This window comes from Stenella coeruleoalba (assembly GCF_951394435.1).
Source record: "Stenella coeruleoalba genome assembly, chromosome: 14".
Classification (NCBI taxonomy): Eukaryota; Metazoa; Chordata; class Mammalia; order Artiodactyla; family Delphinidae; genus Stenella; species Stenella coeruleoalba.
Window position 1 is genome coordinate 69,775,943 of NC_137160.1, and position 24,965 is coordinate 69,800,907.

The 24,965-nt window shown below is 50.3% G+C and overlaps 2 protein-coding genes across 3 annotated transcripts; one reads left to right on the top strand and one right to left on the bottom strand.

Moving 5' to 3' along the window:
• Nucleotides 1-1,835: 1,835 nt before the first annotated feature.
• On the bottom strand, nt 1,836-7,546 carry CRYBA4 (crystallin beta A4; the record flags this gene model as incomplete). The annotated part of the gene is made up of 5 exons (XM_079942427.1): nt 7,418-7,546; nt 6,643-6,761; nt 5,609-5,750; nt 3,568-3,710; nt 1,836-1,983 (listed from the first exon to the last, which is right to left on the bottom strand). Exons 1-5 carry the CDS (start codon nt 7,454-7,456, stop codon nt 1,836-1,838), a joined length of 591 nt encoding a protein of 196 aa, XP_079798553.1. The 5' UTR covers nt 7,457-7,546.
• A 6,109-nt stretch (nt 7,547-13,655) lies between these two features.
• On the top strand, nt 13,656-24,755 carry CRYBB1 (crystallin beta B1). 2 transcript variants are annotated; one of them, XM_079942425.1, is made up of 5 exons: nt 13,656-13,888; nt 15,647-15,765; nt 19,504-19,636; nt 22,391-22,533; nt 24,452-24,755. In XM_079942425.1, exons 1-5 carry the CDS (start codon nt 13,739-13,741, stop codon nt 24,633-24,635), a joined length of 729 nt encoding a protein of 242 aa, XP_079798551.1. In that variant the 5' UTR covers nt 13,656-13,738; the 3' UTR covers nt 24,636-24,755. The 2 variants fall into 2 exon arrangements, with proteins under 2 accessions (XP_079798551.1, XP_079798552.1); XM_079942426.1 differs by lacking the exon at nt 13,656-13,888 and adding an exon at nt 14,289-14,411.
• Nucleotides 24,756-24,965: the final 210 nt, after the last annotated feature.

The window sequence follows — 24,965 nt, forward strand, 5'->3', positions numbered from 1 at the left end:
GGGGAACGTATGCGTAGATCTTGCCACTCAGGCTGCAAATGGAATAGGAGTTTATTTCTTTGTTTTAAAAACTTTTCAGGTGGAAGATGTTAAATGAGACTCCAGGGTAGTATGTGTGAGAAAGAACTGGGGAGAGAGAAAAGGAATGTGAGAAGCTTTAGGGGAGAGAACTGGCTCCCTCCATGCGTGGCTTTAAAAAACACAAGCTTGGGGCTTCCCTGGTGGCGCAGTGATTGAGAGTCCGCCTGCCGACGCAGAGGACACGGGTTCGTGCCCCAGTCCGGGAAGATCCCACATGCCGCGGAGGGGCTGGGCCCGTGAGCCATGGCCGCTGAGCCTGCGCGTCCGGAGCCTGTGCTCCGCAACGGGAGAGGCCACAACAGTTAGAGGCCCGCGTACCGCAAAAAAAACCCAAAAAAACAAAACAAAACAAAAAAAAACACAAGCTTGGGACAATTTATCAGGAAGACAGCAATCATAAATATATGTGCACCTAATAACAGAGCATCAAGATTCTTGAAGGAAAAAAAAACAAATCAGGAAGCAAAATTGGACAAAACTAAAGGGAGAGGCGGATAGAGCCAAATCACAGTAGGAGTTACTAACAGCCCTCTCTGAGGGATTGATGAAAAACTGATTTTTTTAAAAATTTGGCAAAAGGATATAGAAAAATTTAACCAACATTGTGAACCAGCTCAACCTAATCAACATTTATAGAACACGATATAGTAAGCCCCCTACATACGAACGAGTTCCGTTCCAAGAGTGTGTTCGTAAGTCCAATTTGTTCGTTAAGTCCAACAAAGTTAGCCTAGGTACCCAGCTAATACAGCCAGCTATATACTGCTGCTTTTACGCTTGCTTCTGGACATCCTAGGCTTAAAATAAAGATACTGCACTACTGTACTCTATACAGTACTGTACTGTAAAGTATACAGAAACACAACCGCTCGTAGAGGATGCACGCACGTGACAACGTACGCCAGACACGCGAACTAACTGACGTGACTCGACGTATGAACGCACGTTCGCATCTTTGAAAGTTTGCAACTTGAAGGTTTGTATGTAGAGGACTTACTGTAGCTAACAACTGCAGGATTTAAACAGTTTTCAAGTCTATCAAGAATAGACCATAAGCTGGGCCATAAAATAAGTTTCCGTTCATTAGAATATTGAAATCTTGAGTATGTTCTCTGACCACAGTGGACTTGAATAACAAATCAATGACAGTAAACTATCTAGAAAATCCCAATAAAATATCTAGAAAATAAATATTTATATACCACACCTTTAACCCATGGGTCAGAGAAAAAAATCAAGGGAGACTAGAAAATATCAAACTGAATGATCATGGAAACACATCAAATCAAAATTTCTGGGAAGCAGCTAATGTAGTACTTGCAGGGAAATTGATAGCTCTCAACGGCTCTATTGGGGGGAAAGAAAAGAGGGGCCCAAATTAATGACCCAAGAGTCTACCTTTAAAAGCTGGACAAAAGAAGAATAAAGTAAACCCAAAGTAAATAGAAGAAAGGAAATGTTAAGGATGAGAGCAAAGCTCAGTAAAATAAAACACAAATGATAGAGAAGAATCAACAAAGCTAAAAGTTGGTTCTTTGAAGGGATTAATAAAATTGAAAACCACAGGCTAACCCTAGACTTTTTTTTTTTTAATTACTTTTAGTTTTTCGTGCTGACTGTGCATGGACTTGCCCACATGGGTGCTGGGGTCGTACGGGTTACAGGGGGAGGCAGAGGAGAGAGCATGGAACAGCCTCCAAAGCTCCTGTGTTCCAGACAAGCACATGTTCACTGCTCAGCGCTGGACCCCCTGCTCACTGCTGGATCCTTCGGATGCTCTGCACCTGGAAGGTCTGGGCATGAGAGCCCCACTCCCGGAAATGCTTGTAGTCGCCTGAGTGGTGATCACACTCCAGCACATACTGAAAACCTCGGTAGCCAGGAAACTGGGAGCCAACCCAGCTGGAAAAGGGAAGAGGCAGACTGTTACCCTGAAGAGGCACCAGCATAGTGATTAAGACAGGGACAAGGGGACCCCATGCTGCAAACACACGCCAGCCATCCTGGACTTCCTTCCCTGGCATTCCTGCCCAGAATGTGCCCTGCTCTCCCCACCACTGGGTCCTTTTGATCACGCTGTTCCCTCTGCCAGTAACACCATTCCAACCCTTCTTTGCCTGGTTAAGTTGGATTTATCCTTCAGGTCTCAGCTCAGTCATCACGTCATCAGGGCGGTCTGACAGTCCCCTATTGAACCTTTGTAGCACTCATGTAATTAGGTAATTAACAGATGATTTGTAAAAATGTCAGGTTCCTCTGCCAACAGGAAGCTCCTGGGTGTAGGGGTGTGTGTGCTGGCTCATCATTATCTAGTGCCTAACATGATACCCAGCACAGAGGAGCTCAATAAATATTTGATGAAGAAAGGGAGGGAGGGAGGAAGGAAGAAAGGAAAGGACAGAGGGATGGATGGAGGGAGAACGAAGTGGGGAGTCTTATTTTTTCCCCCTCCTGCCTTATTCAGGGGTACCTCCAAGGAAAAGGCTATTCTTTCAATTCCTCGACCCCTGCGTTGTTCAGGACTAGATAAGGATTGGTGTCTCCTTTTCTGAGCTTCCCTCTCCCTTTCTGTAAGAGGGAAGTAGACTCAAGAATCACAAGAGGTCCATCCTACTCTGAAACAAGATCCTCTGGTGCTTCCCGAGAAAACTAAAAAAATAAAGTAACCCTACCTCCCACCTTTGCCCCTGCCAGCCAGGAGCCAAGGGGTACCTCAGAAGGTGACTCTCATATCCTATGTAACCGAGGATCTCACACCTCAGCCATCCCCTGGGTGAAAAGGGTGGGAAGGGTCAGTGAGTCCTGGGCTTGAAGCTGGATTCAGTTACCTACCTGCTGTTGGATAACTTGCTGTTGGAGCAAGTTGCTTAACCCACATCTGTTTGTTTACTCCTGGGCATCCATCCTCTCCTCTTCTGGTGACAGACCCTGTCACATCCACCCGCCTCAGTCAACGTGGGAAAATCCTCACTCTAGCAATAAGCACGTGACCAGGTCTAGCCAACCAGAGCACCCCATTCCTGTGGGCATGGTGATTGGTTTAGAGTTGAACCTGTGACCCAAGCTGGACCAATGAGAGCCTTTCCTGGAACCTTTCGTGGAATCACTGGGGCTGGCTGGAATATAAGGATGAAGCTGCCATCTTCTCTTCACATGAGAGGAACTTGCCTAAGAATACAGCCACACTGAGGCAGGCAGAGCGAGAGGGGGAGAAAGACAGATCCCTACTGTCGCAGCTGGATCCAGCTGTGCCTGAAGCTAGTTATAGGGGCCAATAAATAACCTTTGAGCTCAATATCAGTGTGATCTGGGTGTCCACTACTTGCAATCCCAGAAATTTTGCCTGATAGCTCCCTGTGCCTCAGTATCTTCCTCTGGAATGTGGGCATCAGATCCCCAAAGTCCCCAGCATAGTTTTCACAGGAGGTGTCCCCATCCTTCTCAACATCCTCTGTCCCTGCCAAGCAGAGCCTTGCATCCACTTACGCCCCCGAGTTGACATGGAAGGAGCCCACTTCATTGCCATCCCAGCCCATGGCCTGGAGGGAGGGGTAGTCATCACTCAGCTCTCCTTTCTTGCCCAGGAAGTTCTCTTGCTCAAAGATGGTCAGCCTCGACTCGCGGTGGTTCTGCAGGTACAGGGAACAGAGTCAGAGCATCAGGTCCTCAGTCGGAAACCCAGGAGCCTCTGCTGGCCCCTACACCCCTGTTCTTGTCTCCAAAATCAGCCTTCCTTGAAACTTTCTGGAAGGACAGTAAGGCAACAGGCACCAGAAACCTTACAAGAGGTGTACTGCTTGTCCTTCCAGAAATTCCTGTTTCAGAAATTTACACAAAGAAGATAATCAAGGAGAAAAGAAGCCTTGTTGATAACAGGAGGGGGCAGGGGAGGGAAGGGAAGGGGGAAGGGAAGAGAAAAAACAACCTGAATGTCCGATAACAGAGGATCAGGTACACTGGGATATTGCACTACGGTTAAGAGAAGGGTGTGGAGATCTGGGGTCAAATCCTGACTCTCCACTTAGCAGCTGACTAAGCTTAATCATCTAAAGAAAAAAAGTATGGGGACTTCTCTGGTGGTGCAGTGGTTAAGAATCCTCCTGCCAATTCAGGGGACATGGGTTCGAGCCCTGGTCCGGGAGGATCCCACATGCCGCGGAGCAACTAAGCCCGTGCGCCACAACTACTGAGCCTGCGCTCTAGAGCCCGCGAGCCACAACTACTGAGCCCGCGTGCCACAACTACTGAAGCCCGCGCGCCTAGAGCCCGTGGTCTGCAACAAGAGAAGCCACCGCAATGAGAAGCCCGCGCACCGCAACGAAGAGCAGCCCCCGATCGCCGCAACTAGGGAAAGCCCGAGCGCAGCGACAAAGACCCAACGCAACCAAAAATAAATAAATAAATTTATTTAAAAAAAACAAACAAATACACGTCACACAGCATTTCTGAGCCTGTTTCCGCATCTCTAAAATGAAACTAACCACATCTGCTTTTCAGGATTGTTTTGAGAACGAAATGAAACCAGAAGTTGTAAACTGGGTAAAGGTAGGGATTGCATCTGTGAGAGTCCTTCCGAGTCCCCGCATTGGCGCAACGCCTGGGCCGTTTGTGAAACAAATGAACATTCACCAAATGATATACTAGGACACTACGGAAAATGATGCCACAGGTGAGATTTAATCATCTGGGACAGTGATTGTGATATACTTGCAGAGGGAGAAAAGCTGGTTTCCAAACTTTAGGTTCGTTATGATTCAACTTTTATAACCGAGTGATACGCGTGTATAGATATATAGATATAGATGGATATACAGATCTAGACATAGATACTGATATCAACACTGCGGATATAATCTGTGGGTAGCATATAAGACCAAGGAAATCTCCAGCACTGATAACAGTGAGCTTTTGTCTCAGAGGTGTGGGTATAAATGACTTTTATTTTCTTATTCGGCCATATCAGGTTTTCCCCTGAACCTTAAGTGATAAATGTGTGCCGTGTGGTTTAAAATCCATAAAAGTTGTTTTTGAAGGAAGAAAAAGTACACCTTTCCAGGCCTCAGTTTTTTCATCTGTAAGATGGGAGTAATAATGCCCACCTCCACCCATACTCTGTAAACAGTAGCAAAAATATAAAATCAAGAACACTGATAATGAATTAGGAACAAGAAAGAGAACGCTTCTTCCTCACTTGCCCTGCCACCTCTGGCACCCAGGCTCTCCCACTGTCCCTCAGTCATGAAAAGAAGGACGCAGAACACGGAGGAGCTCATATTATAACCAAAGTTGCAATGGGCAGAACGTTTGTGGAGGGCTCTGTCCAGATGCTATACGTACATCCTTTTACCCCACAACATAGGTACTATGGCCCCATTTCAAGATGAAGAGACTGAGGCCCAGGGGAGGGACTGCCACCTCACACAACTTGAAGCAGTGACATGAGAATTTGAACTCTGGGACATCTGGTTCCCAAACCCCCACTGGAGGGGCTCAGGCCACCCCAGGCTCAGGCAGTGGCAGGACTCACAGCGCAGGCCACGGGCCGGAAGGAGGTGAGCCTCTCGGCGGGGTAGGACGTGTTGCCACTCCAGGCATCCCAGGACGGGTACTCACCCCGCTCCAGCACATACTGCTGCCCTTGGAAACCGGCGTGCTCAAAACCCACCCACCTGCGGACAGAGGGTAGAGAGTGCAAGAGGTTAAGAGGCCCCCCACCCTGAGTTCTAGACCAGTGGTTGTCACGCAGGGGTGACTCTGTCCCCCAAGGAGGCATGTCACAATGTCTGCAGGCATTTTTGGTCCTCGTGCCGGGAGGAGGGAGCAGAGGGTTTTGCCGCTGGCGTTTAGTGAGTAGAGGCCAGGGATGCTGCTAAACGTCCTCCAAGGCACAGGACAGCCCCCAGCACAGAACTACCCGGCCCCAAACATCCAGCCTGTTGACATGGAGGCGTCCAATCTAGACCTAGTAGCCCACTGCCTCGCTGTGCGTACTGTAGGTAGGGGACCGGCTCCGTGCAGGTAGCTGGCACTCTTGCACGTGTCCCTCTAGGCCATGTAGATGAGGCTTGACCACATGCTGACTTACGCCTTGGCCATCTCATGACTCTCTCTCTCTCTCTCTCTTAACAAAACATATCTCATGCTCAGAGCCTCAGTCAGGCAACAATGTTCAATTACAGAATGCTAGTATTATTATTATTTTTTTTTACTATATTTAGTTATAGTTACCTTCTACTTTTGGTGAGTGATATTGGCTTTTGATTTGTGCCTAAGAGGGACATTTCAGATGCAACACTGGGTTTTAAAGGTCTGCCCCCGCAGGGCTGCCTCATCCAGTGGGAAGGCTCTGTGTGAATGGTGCCCCTTACATTTGAGCAGTGCACAACCTGCGCGACCTTACACTGCCATGCTGCACACTCCCCAGCATCTCAGACCCAAGGAAGGCACACCGGTACAGTTAGAGCCTGGGAAGATAACACCTAGAACATCTAAAAGTCCCAGCACCCCTCTCTAGATCACCTCCTGTCTCCCCCACCCCGATTCCAATCCCCCTGGACTCACGCTCCACTCAGCACTTTCAAAGATCGCACAGTCTCAAAACCAAGCTCCAGCACACTGGGGCACTCAGCTGTGAACTCATGCCGCCGGCCTTGGAAGCCCTCCTCATCCCACACCACGATCTATGCCGGAGAGAAAAGGTGGAGACGCGCATCAGAGTCCCGTGAGCGGTTAGGGCTTCACCCCAGGACTCAGGGTGGGGCAGATCAGGTAAAGCAGGGATTGCAAACTCACATGCCTCTAGGGGCCAGGAAAGGAGCGTGAGGGCTGAGGACCCAGGAGCATAGGCCCTGTGGAAGTGGGTGGCATCTGCTCAGCGCCACCTACTGTTGCCACATGATAATGCAACCAACTGTTAAATTTCCCAAGACAACCCCTATATCTGACTTTTCTGTGGACCTTCCATGTTTTCAAAGGCTGATGACAAACTCAAAGGTTGGGTTTTCTTTTTTTCTTCTCTTTTTTAACACAGAGGAAGTCAAAGAAATCATGCCCAGAGACTATGTGCCATTACCAGTTTGCCACCTCTGCCAGAGAGACGGTTGAATTTGGGACCATAAGACACAAGTTCAAATCAAGACCCCAGTGTGTGAACTTGGGCAAGACCCTCTCCCTCTTGGAGCCTTGACTGCATCCTCTGTGAAATGGGCCCTCATTACCGCCCGCCAGGGGTGAGGTGGGGATTCAATGAAGGTGGGGGCGGTGGTCCCCAGGATCTGGGTTCGACCTGTGCCCTCCCACTTCCCAGACATCGCCCCCTTCCCATGCCTCTTCCTACCTTCCAGTGTCCCGCTGACTTGGTGCACTGCAGAGACATGTTGCTTGTTTCCTACACAAGAGGAGAACGTGATACGCTTCTGCCCTGACTCTGCTCCCCTCCTTGAGGCTGAAGTCTAGTTTGGGCTGATTGGGCTCCAGATGGGGTCCAGATGTGCCTGCGGTTGGGGGCAAAGTGTGGCTTCGGCCTGTCCCTCTCCTACCCTTTCCATCTGTGACCAATACCGTCTGCTTTGCTTCCATCCTACCGCTATCTCAGAATGTACCCATTCTGGGTCCCATTCCTCTAAGCCCTGCTCTGTATTGTTTTATCTGCTCACTATGGGAAATTTTCTGTAGCTGCTGGTGGGCGGATGTTTCACCCCAGGCAAGAACCAAGGTGCTCAGCTTAAGATAGCCTCCCAAAGACAGCATCTGACCCAAAAAGGGAACTCTAATAGTGGAAGCTGAGGCAACAGGATTGCAGGAGTAATTCTGGTTTTAAATGGGGGTTGCAGGTACTGGTCTTGATGTCTGGGTCCTAGTTAGGATGCCTCGGTTAGGATGAGGATGGCATTCAGGATGGCACAGTGATGTCCCCAGGACTGGGGACCTGGGCTCCCCTCCCTCCCAGGATGCTCACCCAGAGCTCAGATCCCACTCCTTCTCCGAGCCTGGGACTTACCGAGATGGACCCAGAGAACATGCCAGACCTGGCACCAGCGGAGGTCAGGCTCTTATAGGCAGGGAGGAGAGAGGGCCCCTGGGGGACAGAGCCCTGACTCAGCAAGCGAGCAACGGGAACAAAAGCCAGCCCTGGCTGGAACTCCAATAGAGAGGTGTCAGCAGCATTGGCTTCGGCTGGGAGGGAAAGGTCAGGTTGCTCCCACTCAGGGATTACCCATGAAGAAGGCAAGAGGAGGAAGGTCCGCCTTAATCAGCTCCATGGGACTCCTGACTGGAGAAGGATAACAAGCGGTAGACACAGAGTCTAAAAACCTCGTCCTTCCTAGCTGTGTGACCTGGGGCAGGTCGTTTCCCCTATTTCTTCCTGGAAAATGGGACAAGAATAAACTATATCACAGGACTGGTGTGAGATTATGTAACATGCCTGGAACAGACATTCAACAAATGCCTATACGTTTCCCCCTCCCAGGTCCCTTCCTCTTCCAGTGGGAGCAATCAGGGTAGGCTTCATGGTGGAGGTGGCATTGAAACTAGGCTCTGAAGGGTGAGGAGGATTTGTACAAAGTGAGATGGAAGGAAATGCTTTTGCTGGGCAAAGCTGTAGAGGTAGGAATATGGGGCTGGTGGCCTGATGGTGCTGGAGTTCAGGGACCCTGAAGGAGAGCAGAGGGACACAGGCAGGAAAGGTGGCTGGACCAGGGCCTCCAGGGCCCACAGAGCTCAGAGAGGAGTCCAGAGGGCTCTGTGGGCAGAATGAAGGAGCTGGTGGGTGTGAACATGCTTTGCAAACTGTACCACACCTGCTGAATATCCAGGGTTTGTAGAATTCGCTTTGTGCGCCCTCTCCCCACACTCCCACCCTCTGAGTTGGCCTAAGAGGGGGCTTTCACAGCATGGGAAAGAGCATGGCTGGAAACCAGATCGCTCTGGGTGACCTGGAGGATGTCCTAGGTCAGCTCATGGCATCTAAAATGGCAATATTAGTTCCCTCCTGAGAGGGTTAAAGGTAGCCCTATCAAACGCATAACTTTAGGGCTTCCCTGGTGGCGCAGTGGTTGAGAGTCCGCCTGCCGATGCAGGGGACACGGGTTCGTGGCCCGGTCCGGGAAGATCCCACATGCCGCAGAGTGAGCCATGGCTGCTGAACCTGCGCGTCCGGAGCCTGTGCTCTGCAATGGGAGAGGCCACAACAGTAGGAGGCCTGCATACCGCAAAAAAAAAAAAAAAAAAGCATAACTTTAATATTAGTTTGCCATGAAGATTAAAGGCTAAGAATGTAGGCTCTGTAGCCAGACTGCTCAGGGTTGTGTCCCACTCTTGTTGGCTCGGTAACCTTGAGTATGTTACTTAATCTCTCTGAGCCTCAGTTTCCTCATATGTAAAATGGGTATAACAAAGTAAATTGGGTTTAACCTAAGAGATAGGGGTATTGTGAGGGTAAGTGTGAATTACACATGAACAGCACTTGCTGTTCCGGAACTTCGCCTGGGACATAACATTCGTCATGTGTCTCCATCATCATTGTCATCATCATTCCTAATAAAAAAAAATTACTATGGACACATCTGCACTCCCATATTTGTTACAGCATTATTCACAATAGTCAAGAAGTGAAAACAACCTAATTATCCATCAACGGATGAGTGGATAAAGAAGAGGTGGTATATAGATATAATGGAATATTATTCAGCCTTGAAAAAGAAGGACATCCTGCCATTTGCGACAGCATGGATAGACCTTGAGGGCATTGTGCTAAGTGAAATAAATCAGACAGAGAAAGACAAATACTGTATGATTTCACTTACATATGGCATCTTAAAAAGACAAAATCAGAGAAGTGGAGAGTAAAATGGTGGCTGCCAGGGGCTAGGAGGTGGGGGAAACAGGGAGATGGTGCTCAAAGGGTATAAACTTCCAGTTATAAGAATAACAAGTTTGGGGACCTAATGTACAACATGGTGATTACAGCTAATACGTATCGTATACTTGAATGTTGCTTAGAGAGCAGATCTTACATGTTTCCCAACAACAAAGTAAATAGTAACTATGGGATGGGATGGAGGTAGCAATCATTCTGCAATTTGCAAATGTATCAGATCAACATGTGGCACACCTTACACTTACACTATGTTGTGTGTCATTTATATTTCACTAAAGCTGGGGAACATGATTACCCTTAAATACAGGAGGGCGTCGTTTTTAAGAGCTTGGGTTCAGGAGTTAAAAGGATGTGGCTGGGACTTCCCTGGTGGTCCCGAGGTTCAGGCTTCGCCTTCCAATGCAGGGGGTGTGGGTTCGATCCCTGATTGGGGAACTAAGATCCCACATGCCTCGTGGCCAAAAACCAAAATAAATAAATAAATAAATAAAACAGAAGCAATATTGTAACAAATTCAATAAAGACTTTTAAAAAATGGTCCACATCAAAAAAAAAAACTTAAAAAAAAAAGATATGAGTCCTAATTCCATTTTACAGATGAGGAAACAGGCTGAGAGAGGGGAAAGGGACTTGCCTCGGTTTCCTCATCTGCAAAGAGGATTGGTCTCAGAGTCCCCACCATCATAATCAGGATTATAGGAGCCAAGTCAGTCCGATGCTCCCAGTGGAGCCATCCAGCATGGGGCCGTGCACCCCCTACCTCTGCCCTCACTGGTTGGCTGGCAGCCCATTACCACAGGGATCATGGAACTGCCCCAGACATCTTGACCCTGAAACCCAGACCTGTGGGTGGTCCCTACCACAGGCATCTTGGCCCCCATTACAGTGGCTGCCCCATCCTGCGGTCGCTGGCCCCCTCCCAGGCCTTGGCCCAGGATGAAAGGCTGAGGGGGAGGCCAGGAAGTGAGGCGGGGGTGGAAGGGCACAAGGCAGAGCTGGCCCCAGGCCACAGTGACCTCCAGGCGCAGCTGGGCTCCGCGGGGAATCTGGGCTCCTGGACCCCCATAGAAGAAGCAAAAACCTATGCAGAATCCCCTCTCCCCGCCCCCCCCCACCACCTGGGGCTGGGGAGTCAGACTGCAGGCTGGTCTGGCCCAGCAGCGCCCCTGGCTCCCTCCAGCCCTGGCTCTACTATGAGTTCGCCCTGTGTGACCTTGTTGAAGTCCATTGTTCTACCCGGGCCTCAACCTGGCGTCCGTCTCTCTCTGTCTGTCTCTCTCCCCATCACCGTCCATCTGCCCCTCTGTAGGTCCATCTCCATCATCTCTCTCTCTCTGTCGCTCTCCACTTCTCCCAATCTGTCTCCCTCGCAACCTGGTTTCCCTAGCTCCCCCTTACCCTGGCCAGTTCCTGACTCTGACCTCTCTGGACCCTAGTTTTGGTCATCTGCCAAATGGGTACAATGAAAGTGCCAAATAAGGTGGGTTGTCCTGGGACCTGACCAGAGGCGGCGGTGATGCATTTAGTGCTACTCACGGCCCCTTCTTTCCTATGCAGCACCCCACAGGGACACCTGTGCCACTGATAACTGCAGACACGGAGGCCCTGAGGGATAGAGACTTGCCAAATGCCACACAGTGCAGAGTGGCTGAGCCTGGACTCAAACCCAGGTCCCCTACCTTCTGGGGGCTCCCCTTTTCCCTGCCCCAGGATTGGCAGCCAGCGGGGACCCTGTGGGCCCAGCCCCGGCTGGGGTTTGTGAGAGCGGCACCCGGGCAGGGGCTGGGCAGAGGCGAAGCGATGTGGCTACTGGCCAGGGTTTCTGCTGTGCCTGCCGGGCTCACAATGGGAAGTGCTGCCCTTTGCAGGAACCCGACAGGGTCAGGCCTCTGAGGCCCCTGACTCTCTGCCTGGGGCCTGCTGAGCCAGCTCCCCCTTTGTGCCACAGACCACAGGGTCTGGTGTCTGCCAGACTATAAAATGGGGGGTCGGCCCCTTGTCACCCACTGCACCAGCCTGCCCTCCTGCCTGCCCTCCAGCAGGAAGTAGCAGGGCCCCAGGTAAGAGGGGACCCACCGCAGCTAAAAGCCCCAGGGGAGGGGAGGGGACAGAACAGAGGCAGAGAGAGGGGGAGGCAGAGAGATCAGGGACAGAAAAGAGTCAGGGAGATGGGGTAATCAGGAGAAAGGCAGAGAGAGAGAGAAAGAGAGAGAGAAAAGATAAAAATAGAGACAGGCAGAGAGAGGAGGAGAGGGAGGGAGGAAAAGAAAGAGAAGAAAGACAAAGAACAGATAGAGAGAGAGATGCAGAGGTATAAAGAGAGCAAGATACTGGGCAGAGAAACAGAAAGACAGAAGCATAGGCAGAGAGAGAAGTAAAAACAGAAATAAACAGGAAGGCAGCAAGAGGGAGGGGGAGGGGAAAGGGAGGAGGCGGGGGTGGGGGGGGAGAGGAGAGAGAGAATATTGAAGGGATGAGCACATGTCCAGAAAGCAAGGAACCCAGCTACCATACGAGGGGAATGTTGATTCATAGACTGACTTGGCCGGGGTCAGGGTGGGGGTAAGCAAGCGCCTGGAAGCCACAGATGTGGCCCAGATATGTGGCCTTGCCCATCGTGGGCAGAGCACCCCAGAGTCACCGCAGTCTTTCTCAGGGGGAGACGCAGGGAGGGATCTGCTTGCCCCAACCAGCTCTTTCTTACAGAAAGTGTTCAGGAATCCACTGCCAGAGGGTCTTGATGATCTGCGCCCTCAGGGGGTCCTGGAGCCCCCTGGAAATTGTCTCCAAAATTAAAGGGGGCATTTTTTTCCCTGGGGACAAGGACAAGGCGTTCTTCAAACACTCAAAGGCATCCATGACCCCAAAGTAATGAGGAACCACTGGAATTGACCAAAGTCCTCTCCACCCAACGCCTACACAGCCACAGCCTCCTTTTAGAACCCTGCCATGGGCCAAACACGTCCTCCTGGAGCCTCCTTTACGCCCCAGTCCCAGGCCTGTGTCTGCACCCACACACCCATTCCCAGGCAGTACCAGAGGCAGCAGTTTGACTGGGAAAAGAGAGAGGAACATGCATTCATGCAATCTCTGAACAGATGTTAATTGAGCATCTACTGTGGGCCAGGTGCTGAGCCAGGTGCAGGGGATGGAAGGGTGAATCAATCCCAATAAGTAAATGGCAAAGCCCAGTTGCTGGGTGCTTGCCCTGAAATTGGAGTCCTACCACTTAGTAGCTATGTGGCCTTGGGCAGGTCATCCCACCACCCCCACCCGCCTCAGATTGCTCAGAGGAGATAAGAGGTTACGGTGAGGGACGGATGTGTTCATTCATGACTGTAACAGAGCCTGGCCTCCCTTAGGCTTTCCCAAACAGGACTTCTTGTTATGAATCTGCTGAGGCAAGTTGAGGTTGTCCAAGCCAAGAAGCATGATAAGTGGTGAGAAGCATGATAAGTGACTCCGGGGGGGCAGAGGAAGGACACAGCAGGGGGACAGCGAGGACACGGCTTGGTGGAGGTACCGGCAGGGTCTGAGGCCTGGAGAAAAGCATAACAGGGATGAGTGGTCCCCAGACAGGAAATCCTTGACGGCAAAGGGAGATGGGGACAGAAAACATTCAGGCTTCTGTTTTAGAAGGAGAAAGACTAGATGAATTCAGAGAAGCCTGAGCACACAGGGTGATGGGGGATGAGAGCCAGGGAGGCAGCTTGGGGGCGCCACCCCTGACTGAACCCAGGCCGAAGGGTTCTTTACAGACTTTTGCAGCTGGGAACCATGTCTCAGCCAGCGGCCAAGGCCTCGGCAACAGCTGCGGTGAACCCAGGGACTGATGGGAAGGGCTCAGCCCCGGGCTCCGGCCCCGCCCAGGCCCCAGCCCAGCGGGTGCCCGCTGCCAAAGGGGACCTGCCTCCCGGGAGCTACAAGGTGAGGACCTGGGGGCGGGGTGGCTGGGCTCCACCCCGCGCTTCCTCTCCCTCCTCCCCTTACCCTTACCCTCCCTCTTCCTCCCCCTCCTCCGCTCCCCTCCCCGCCAGTCTGCGCAACCGGCTTGCACCTGCTTACAGTTTGTCGCATGCAAGAAACAGATGGAGAAGGAGAGAAAGCGGGCTGGCTTAGCAGCAGGAAACGGCTGTCCCAGGAGGTCCTCCAGGGCAGAAGGCCGGCCTCAGACCCTCTTGAAAAGTGTTCCAAGTGGTCGGTCAAGCTGAAAGGGCTCCTGGAAAGCGAGGCATCCGGTCCCTTCGGATTGGGTTGGGTTGGGTTTCAACCTCGGGTGCACAGAACTGGGTCATTTCACCACCCTTGGTTCATGACAGGCTGTCATGCAGTCCACCCCTGGCCAGATTTTATTTATGTAGTCGCTTATTTAATGGTTAATTTCAATTTAATTTTTAATAATACAACACGCACCAGCAAACCCACCACTTGTGTGAAAAGCCAGGACTTGGTAAACATCCTCAATCTAACTTCAAAGTGTTCCCGCCCCCCTCCGTTCCCACCTCTCCAGCCGCCTACCCGCCCCCCACCGTCCCGCGAGCCCACCTCCTTCCTCCCCTACGCGAGGCTCCTGCCATCCCCACCGCGTCCGTCATCTGCTTGCTTGCTTTTTTATGTACTTTGATGCATTGTTCCTTTAAAAGTATATATGTGTGTTTTATTTGTTTTTAACTTACTGAAATGTACCATATGTAATCTTTCTGGATTTTTCTTTTTTCTTCCTATGAGATTTCTAATAGTCACTGATACTGTTGTGCATTGCTGTGGGTGATTCGTTTTGGTTGCTGTGTGATGTTTCAGAGTGTGACCGTCACTCCTGGGTGATTGGTAGCTTTGCTGTCGTGAACGGCTTGGTCAAGGTGTTTTCAGCCACGTCACCTGCAAGAGTTTCTCTTGGGCAGATAAGTGTAGGAGTGGAAGGGCTGGGTCAAGGGTATGTGAACCTCTTTCCCTTTTATAGCTGGAAACTGAGGCTCAAGAGAAGGCATCCACTTGCCTCGGTCCAAATGAATGGCAGCGTTTTCCCAACTTGGGACAACAAACAGATAAAAACCAAAATTGGATGCTTAGTGAGAGGAGGGGATTAGCCCACGTTTACACAGGGGCCCCTGCTTCTGGCCTCCCCTATGGTTTGTTGGGTAGACTGGTGAATGTTTCCTGAGCATCAGCTCTGTGGCAGGGGCTGGGGCTTGGAGATAAAGAAATGGATCCACCCCATTGGTCTTTGGAAGGGTTGAGTGAAAGGGGAGAGGGGTGCATAGGGATACCCAGAAGCAAAGCAGCAGTGACTGTGTAGTGTGTTACTTGTGCTGCTGATGGGATGAGCACAGTGGGGGGGGGGGCACTCAACCAAGCTCACCCAGGGAGAGGGTATCAGGGAGGGCTTCCTGGAGGAGGTGACATCTGAGCCTAGGACAGGACAGGGGACATGAGCTCCAGGATGGGGATATGTGACGAAGAAGGCATCCCAGACAGGAGAAAGAGCACAGATAATGGCCTGGAAGGAAGATCCATCAGTTCCTAAAGATGGTACAGATATTAAGTTCACAGATCTTGGCTCATGGCAAGCTCTCGTGTGATCTGGGCACAGCCTGCTCTTATTTACATAGGTACTTAATGCATATTTGACCTGGAGCCTCTCCCTGCTCACTCTGCCCCCTTGACATGGGGGCTTCTCTCCTGCAGCTGGTGGTCTTTGAGCAGGAGAACTTCCAGGGCCGGCGGGTGGAATTCTCCGGGGAGTGCTTGAACCTGGGAGACCGCGGCTTCGACCGAGTGCGCAGCCTCATTGTCGTCTCAGGACCGTGAGTGTTGGGCAGTGGAAGGGCACTCCCACAGCCCTAGTAAAGTAATAAGAAAACGACCATAGCTGCCATTTACTGGCCACCCGCTCCACTCCATGCCTATCACCATGCTATTAGAGACACATACAGTCATCCTTCAGTATCCGAGGTGGATTGGTTCCAGGATACGCAGTGGATACCAAAATCCTCGGATGCTCAAGTCCCCATAGTACAGCCGAACCTCCGTATCCGCAGATGTTGGATGCATGGGTACTGGGGCCAACTGTATATTATTTCCAGTACTTCTTTCAAACCCAAGAGGGAGGAAAGAGAGGTATGATTCTCCTTCCCATTTTACAGGTGAGGAAACCGAGACTCTGAGAGGTGATTTGATTAACATAAGGTCACACTGACAGTAAGTCATGATTCCAGGCTCTAGAGAGATGTTTTTTCTGCTATAGAAGGAACCCTGCCCATCACTGATAGCAGGAGGAGGCCAAAGAGCCAGGTGTCCATTAGCTGTCCCCTCTTCTGGGCATCAAGCAGCCTTAAAGGTAATACTAAGCAACTGTTGAGTACCCATTCGTGCCAGGCACTGACTGAGGGCTTTACCTAGATGATCCTACAGTGCTGTATGAGGTAGGGGCGATTCTTATTCCCATTTGACAGATGAGGAAACCGAGGCTCAGAGAGGTTAAGTCCCTTGGCCAAAGTCACCTAGTGGTAAGTGGTAGACCCTGGGTTCAACTCAGGTTGATCAGTTTCATCTCTAGCGCTTTAGTCACCATGCTCCACAGCCTGCCCCTCACTCTCTGGGCTTCTCTGGGCCTTAGTGACCCCCATATAATACAAGAATCATTGTCCCTTGGACATAGTGGCTGCACCAACTTCAGCCCCTGTGCACTAAGCTCAGGGTGCAGGGCCAGCCCCCGGATGAGACCCACAGGGCCCCCTTGCCTCTTGTCTCTCCAGCAAAAAAGCCCTCAAGGAGTGTGATCAGCCGGTACACCCAGCATACAAAGGGCAGAGATAAGCTTTGAGGTCAGGCAGGTCTGGGTTTGAGTCCCAGCTCCCCTGTTTGCCTTGTTCAGCGTCCAAGCCTCAGTTTCCTCATCTCTGAAATGGGCAGAGTAATGGTCCTCACTACCCTCCACTGGATTATTCTAAGGTCTGCAGGTGATAACGCAGCATGGGCCTGGCACTTTGGCGGTGCCCAAACATGGCAGGTGGCAGAGGATTATTTACCCACCCTGTTGCCCTGTGAGTTTAGCCAAGTCACCCTGGGCCAGGGTAGGCTGGTAACCTCAGCCCCACCCTCAGACTGCCCAGCTGGGGGCAGAAGCTGCCGGATGTGGCCAGTTTGGGTTTGCAGGCTTTTTTCATTGTCTGTGACTCAAACCCAGAGCATCTCTCCTCAAGCAAAGATGCGGCTGGTCTTTGGTGTGTGCTCTGGGACTGCACCTGATGGGAGAGAAAAGATCCTGTGTTCCAGGGCCCTGGCTCTGTGTCAGGACCAGCAGAGTCATGGGAAAAACAGAGGTGGAAAAAAAAAAATGAGGGGATGAGGTGGGCAGGGGGAGGGGAGGAGAGGTGTGCCCTCACATAGATGGGGAGGGGAGGCATGCCTGCCTGAAACCTAGGAGGCCTCAACTGACACCTGACACCATCATGTGACTTTAGACCAGTGACTTAGCCCCTCTGAGCCTCAGTTTCCATATCTGGGAATTCAGATTTCTGCCCTACCTCTCTCCTTGCTTATAAGACTCAAATGAACCGTAGGAGATGAGAAAAGGCACTAAAATAAATATTGACAATTCCTCACTCATGTAACAGGTCCTCACTGGGCATTATGACTCCTGAATAAGACAGTTTTGGGGGAGGGTGGCAGGGTGGCAGGACCACATCAGTGTCTGTCTTTCCATAAGCTCAGATCTCCAGCAGCTTCCCTTCTTCTTTAGTCATGAAAGATATTACTGATTATGCTTTCTCTTTTAAACTCTCATAACCTCCTGACAAGGTAGGTGCAATCATTTCTTCTCCTTTTCGGAGGCTTAATGAGCTTAAGTGACTTGCCGAAAGTCATACAGAAAATAAATGATGAACTGGGATTAGAACTCAGGTCCATCTGTTTCCAAAGTCTATGTTCTTAACTCCTACAAGGCACCACCTTCCAAGGCTCCCTTCCCATCCACCCATCCATCCATCTGTCCATTCATTCTCCACCCATTTCTTTATCCCTCTATTTACCCCTCCCTCCATCCATCCATTCTCCATCATGCATCCATCCATCAATACACTCATCCATAGATCCAGCCATCTACCCTTCTATCCACCTGTCCATCCACCTGTCCATCCACTTATCTACTTATCCATTTAACCTCCCTCCCTCCCTCCCTCTCTCCTTCCTTCCTTCCTTCCTTCCTTCTAGCTTCCTTCCTTCCTCCCTCCCTCCCTCCCTCTTCTCCTCTACTCTAGACTAGGGAGGACTGAGGCAGATTCACCTCTATTCTGGAAGAATCAGTCTGCATCTTCAATTCTGTCACTCCAGTGTGGGTTGGCGCATTCCTCAGACAAGACTTGAGGCTCCTGGGACACATTCTGTTTCAGTCTGTGGTGGTAGCCCATCCCTCCTCCATCTGCCGCATCTCCTTCTGGGTAGAGGAAGGTCCCAGCAGCCCCCAGGGAGATAAGACTAATGTCAGTGACCCCTCAGCCCTCTCATGTTCCCTCAGAACTCCTGAACACATAGAGGGCAAAGTTCGAGAGGCTCCTTAGTCTCAGCCTTCTCATCTATGAAATGGGTTTCATCTTATCTCCCCCAGAATCCCTGGTCCCTCTAACACAAGCTCACTGCCATTCTCAATCAGGCCGCACTGAGAAAGCCCCCATCTGACATCAAGCTTAGTTAGTCCTTTTAGAGAACTGAACACCTGCATATGTGCAATCACATTTAATTCTCATAGGTATCTGAGAGGTGAATATTACTATCGTTTCCCTCCCACTGCCCTCATACCGATTACTGTCTTCTGTATGCCAGGCCGGTCTTTACCAAAAATACAGGTGATTCAAGCACCTGTATCAATTTTTCCCTACCCCCATACCTCCAGGACTATTATTTATTTAATATATTTCATTTTAAATGACCCATTTTTGACCCAAGTAAACATATATCAAAAGAACCTTTGCATCACTTTTACAAATGGACAGCTGATATCATCTGCTATAAGTAAAAGGTATCCGTAAACAAATTTATACAATGAACACAGTATAATAGCCTGCTCAAGGCTCTGGGCTGGTGGCCTGTTCTTCCTTTGCTACAAAGAGAGATTAATAAGTGTTAAAGACACATTAGTATCCAACAAAGACTTTCTCCTAGCTGGAATCCATTTTTTAAAAAATGTCTTCTTGTGTGTTATTTCTCCCAAGTCCTTATAATACTTAAATTATATGTAAATCCTACATCTGGGGAAACGTTTTGGTCGTATCATTACACACATTGTCTCATTTAATCCTTCACCAACTTCAAGAAAATAGGCGTATTAGATGAGGAAACCGAGGCTCAGAGAAGTGAAGCAACTTCCTGTGGTCACACAGCCAGTCAGTGGCATAGCCTGGGATCAAACCCACCGGCCTTGGGGCTGCCTTGCAAGGGGAAGATCGGAAGGCAAGTGGTGGGAGGGGCTTCTGCTAAGGATTCCTCTCCTCTCTGCCTTTGCCCCTCCTGACTCTCCCCGCCCTCCCCATCTCTCTCATGTCCAGCTGGGTTGCCTTTGAGCAGTCCAACTTCCGGGGGGAGATGTTCATCCTGGAGAAGGGCGAGTACCCGCGATGGGACACGTGGTCCAGCAGCTACCGCAGCGACCGGCTCATGTCCTTCCGGCCCATCAGGATGGTGAGTGGCTCCTGTACCGGGCCTGGGGGATTAGTGCGGCAGGACAGGAGCAAGCGTGAGGTCTGATGGCCAGGAGAGCAAAGGAGTCAGGTGAGCAAGAAAAATAAAGAAGGAATGGTGGGCAGGGAGGCACAGCGACCTCTGAGTTGTCCAAGGGCAATGGCTCTTGTGCTCAACAATTCATAAGGCATCCCTGATACACTCATCGTGTGTCCAGCTCCTACTAGGAGCCCAGGGCCAATGGAACCTAGCTTTTTCCTTCTCTGCTGCTGTCAAGAGTGGACTGAACCTCTCAGTTGTTGTCTTCCTTGACTCTCTTTGTGGAACGTTTCTAATTGCTGACTGCACATTAGGCACTCCTGGGGAGCTTCGAAAAATCCCAAGGTCCATCCAAATCATCAGACATGCAGGTTGAAGCTCGTGTAATAGCTGAAAAGAGGGATATTGTAGAAAGGCACCATGAAAGGCACCTTATCCTGATGATAAGACTATATACTGAATTAGCCCCTTTATAATGTTTAACTAAAGTAAGTAGCATAACTTCAAGACTCAAAGCCAAAATAGGTGGAGTTATCTCCAAGCCAATCACAAGTTTCTTCTAGAATTATGCTGATGATGATTCATGAACCAGCCACATCTTCACTCACCAATGTTAGTGTCTGATGGTAACCAACTTTTGCCATCTGAGATGGGAATTTTCGTGAAGAGTTTTTTTTTTTTTTTTGCGGTACGCGGGCCTCTCACTGTTGTGGCCTCTCCCGTTGCGGAGCACAGGCTCCGGACGCGCAGGCTCAGCGGCCATGGCTCACGGGCCCAGCCGCTCTGCGGCATGTGGGATCCTCCCGGACCGGGGCACGAACCCGCGTCCTCTGCATCGGCAGGCGGACTCTCAACCACTGCGCCACCGGGGAAGCCCCATGAAGAGTTTTCATGCATGTCCTTTTGAGGCTATCATGTGCGCACAGCCAGCTGTTTTGGCATCACCAAACGTACCTTAATGCATTATCCATTCCGATCATTCCTAGTGTTTTTCTCAAATTGAGGCTGAATTATCAGCCTTAATAATGGACTCTTCGTAAGAATTCGTAGAAATCTCTCCGTCAATGGTCCTTATAAGGCGGTCTATGTCAGCGGACCTTGTTTGGAAGAGCGATCAGCTAGGGCATTTCCAGTAGCTTCTAGAACCTTGCCGTCCAATATAATAGCCATGTATGGGTATTAAACACTTGAATCTTGGCTAGTCTGAATGGAGGTGTGCAACAGCCATGCCAGGCTTTGAATACATAGTAAAAAAGGAGAATAAGAATGTAAAATACCTCATTAATATTGCCATGTTGGCTACATATTGAAATCATCATAATTTAGACACATTTTCTTAAATAAAATATATTATTAGAAAAAAATCCCCGAGGCGGAGGGAAAAATGAGGAGCTTGGGATGAACACATGCACACTTCTGCATATAAGATAGATGACTGACGGGGACCTACTGTATAGCACAGGGAACTCTACCCAATATTCTGTGATAACCTATATGAGAAAAGAATCTAAAAAAGAGTGAATATATGTATGTATAACTGAATACCTGAAATTAACACAACATTGTAAATCAGCTATACTCTAATAAAAGTAAAATTTTAAAACAAAGAAAAAATTCCCAATGCCTGGACCCCACCCCAGACCAATTAAGTCCACATCTCTGGGGCTAAGTCACAGGCACTGATATCTTTTCATGCCTCCTAGGTAGTCTCTGGGTAGCCAGGGCTGAGAGCCACTGGTCTAATTCCTCCTCTGTATCCCTGCCACCATCCTAACGTGGCCCATCTTCTCTCATACCTGAGTGGCTCCAACTCCCTGCCAGCTGGTTCCCTGACTCCTTTCCAGCCCTCTCTCCTGGGAAGTTAGAGGGATCTCTAGCTCAGCCATCTTCCACCTACAGTCATTCATTCAACCACAAACACATTGATGTGTTTCTGCCAGGCTGTGTCGTAGGCTCTGGGTGTGCAGCTGTGCTTCGGACAGGCAAGGTCCCTGCCCTCGTGGGAGGTATCTACTGAAAACCTCATCACAAAAATGAATCTGTAATGGCAAACAACTGTTGCACGTGCTGCACGGGGGCCATGCAGTGTGCTAGGAGAGGGGAAGAGGAAACCGGAGCTCTGATGTTGGGGAAGAGGGGGTGGGAGTGGTCAGGGGTGATCAGGAGAGACAGCTTGCAAAGGATGGGAACTGAGTCAGCCATTTGAACAGGCTCCCAGGGAACAGGCAGGGCAGAGTTCCTGGAATGAAGATGGAGTGGGTGGGACCAAGGAACTAAAATAGGGCCACTGTGGCTGCAGCAGAGGGAGTGGAAGGGAACAGGGTGCAAGATGGGATGGGAAGAATGAAATGCTTCTCTGGAAGGTTCTACCCTTCGCTGGCTGTGTGACATTGATCAAGAACCTTGACTTCTCTGAGCCTCTGCATCCCTGATCATCATAATAAAAATAATAAATTTGCTTGGAGCACTTGGTGTATGTATGCCAGACATCGTGCTAAGTGCTCTGTATGGATTAACTCCAGGAAGTAGAGGCTGACACTCCCTTTTCCCAGATGAGGAGGGCGCTTTGAGGCTGGACAACTGCAATCCTGGGCGAGTCCCATGGTGGCCTGAGCAGACTCCGCTCTCTCTTTCCACACCCAGAAGGCCCTGCGAAGTCACTTCTCTTTGCCCCATTCATACTTCACAGCCCTGACCCAGTCTCTCCTTCCCCAGGACGCCCAGGCGCACAAGCTCTGCCTGTTTGAAGGTGCCAACTTCAAGGGCAACACCATGGAGATTCAGGAGGACGATGTGCCCAGTCTCTGGGTCTACGGCTTCTGTGACCGCGTGGGCAGCGTGAAGGTCGCCAGCGGAACGTAAGAATCCCTCCTGTGGGCCCTCATCCCCTGCTTCAAGCTCAGACAGATTCGGACGCCGTTTCCCTTACAGGATGTGACATCAGACATACAGGAAAGGCCCCGGCTCCTCCTAAATTCTCTCTGTGCCAGTGGCTGGGATTCCACAAAGAGAGTTTCATCCCTCTGGGGAGTGGAGTCATTTGTTGACGAACTACATGTCAATGTAAACAGACCTAGCAAGTTGTTCTAAAAAGTGGGAAGATGGAGCGAATAGGGGCTTCTAACTCTGTATTTGGGTTGGAGGAATAAATAAGTGCAAGGGGCAGAGTTGACGTGAGTAGACGAGTCTGGATGTGTCTAGGGAAAGGGAATATTCAGGGAAATTGTAGCCTCTAGGGACATGAGTAGAATGACATCTGAGAGGTGAGACTGTGTAATGAAAGGCCCTTAACCCCATCACTGATGCACTGTGGCACCTGGGTGAGCCACATGCCCTCTCTGTGACTCAGTGTTGCCATCTATACAATGGGCTCAGCAGACTCCTTATTCCGAAGGACTTCTGCTCTGAGCTCTCAGGATCTGAAGCTTTCAAAACAGAGCCCCATGTCCCCATGTCCATGAGAACACAGGGAAGGGCCGGATACCCGAAGGAGGTCACTTTATCGATGCCCCTGCCTCCAAACAACCATGCCAGACACCCCTGGTCTCCTCTAGGCAAATGTAAGGTGTCTACCTCTCCACCCCAGACTCTTTCTGAGCTCCTGTAACACCGTCAGGGCTCTGACCTTTTTCTTGCTATTTTCTCCTTCCCTGAAACCCAGTATCCCTGCATTCAAGCAATCTGAAATTTACTAAACATTGTCTGTGAGCCAGGCTCTGTGCTCAGCACACTGGGGGAGGCAGAGATGAAGAAGGGCCAGTTCCTGCCTTCAGGGGCCTTACTCAGTCTAGCAGGGAGATGTCAGTACACCTGTGAGATGATGTCCGACAATAATAGGTAAGAGATGGTCCCCACAGGAGGTCAGAGGAGGAAGGAAGGTTTCTGGGACCGGGGTATGTGTGCTGGAGTGGAGGGTGGGTCCGAGACTTATCTGGCAAGGCTGGAACTTAAATCAGACTTTGAAAGATGGGCAGGGGCTCTGGGAGAGGCCTGGAAAAACCCTCCCTGCAGAGGCAAGGACAGAATTAGAAATCAATCATGGATAATAACTGGTATTAATTGCTTACTGTGGACCAAGCACTGCACTACCTTCAATGAATAGTTATTGAGTCTTTACAACACACCAATGAGGCAGGTATGTCATCACGCCCACTTCATAGATAGCAAGCTGGTGTTCTGATAAGTCATCTACCTAGTAAATGGCAGAGCTAGGATTTGAACCGATTATATCCGATACCAGAATGTGTGATCCCAACCGCTACACGCAAATTCACTTTCATACAAAGGAAACCATTTTTTGAAACAAAGCTCCCCCTTCTTATCTGCCTCATTGCTAACCAGTCCCCAAGCCCTATCTTCACTACCTTTAATCCTGTTCTCTGAGCTCTGGGTCACCACTTTCAGTGGGATGTGTATTAATCTCCCTACCATGTACATGTAACCCACTTAGTAAGTAATTTAGATGCATTTTCCCATTTGGCCCCCAAACACCCTAATAAACCAGCTCCCATGACCATCCCCACTTTCTAGAGGAGAAAACTGAGATCTGTCAGAGAGGTGAGATCACTGGCCAAAGCCAGCAGGAAGCCAGCAGGAAGGGGCAAAGCCAGGACAGAGGAGGCCCTGGTGAACCCAAGTCCAAACCCTCACAGGTGAGGGATGGAGAGCAGACTGCAGGGATGGATGGATGGATGGAGAACTGACTGGTCAAGGTGGGGGTCCAAGTGCCAGGTAGTGAGGCTAGCCATCTCCATGCTGTCCTTGCTTTCCTACCAGCTGGGTCGGCTATCAGTATCCTGGCTACCGCGGGTACCAGTACCTCCTGGAGCCTGGTGACTTCCGGCACTGGAATGAGTGGGGAGCCTTCCAGCCACAGATGCAGGCTGTGCGCCGCCTGCGTGACAGACAGTGGCACCGTGAAGGCTGCTTCCCCGTGCTGGCCGCTGAGCCCCCCAAGTGAGTCTACACACCACTCTTCTCTCGTGACCCACCCTTCCGGAGGCTCATCTTCCCCATGCAAATAAAAGTTCCTGAAGCCAAAATGTCTCCTGGGTCTGTGAACAGATGGATGCCTCAAGGTCCCCTGTCATTGCTGGCATGTGACTTCCTCTGTCTTGATAATTATAATAATAATCAAAACAGTGAGCACTGCTAAGTTCTTTACATTCTCTTAGTGTATCTTTTGGACTACTCTAGGAGGCCAGTATTATATAATTATTCCTATTTAAAAAGTGAGGACATTGAGGCTCAGAGAGGGAAAGTGACTTGCCCAAGGTCACACAGGTGTCAA

What these genes read in the sequence shown, in the direction of transcription:
- CRYBB1 (XM_079942425.1), top strand. Translation starts at nt 13,739, where the DNA reads ATGTCTCAGCCAGCGGCCAAGGCCTCGGCAACAGCTGCGGTGAACCCA. An exon ending in TGCCTCCCGGGAGCTACAAG is followed by an intron (nt 13,889 to 15,646) that starts GTGAGGACCTGG and finishes TCTCTCCTGCAG; the next exon opens with CTGGTGGTCTTTGAGCAGGA. An exon ending in CCTTCCGGCCCATCAGGATG is followed by an intron (nt 19,637 to 22,390) that starts GTGAGTGGCTCC and finishes CTCCTTCCCCAG; the next exon opens with GACGCCCAGGCGCACAAGCT.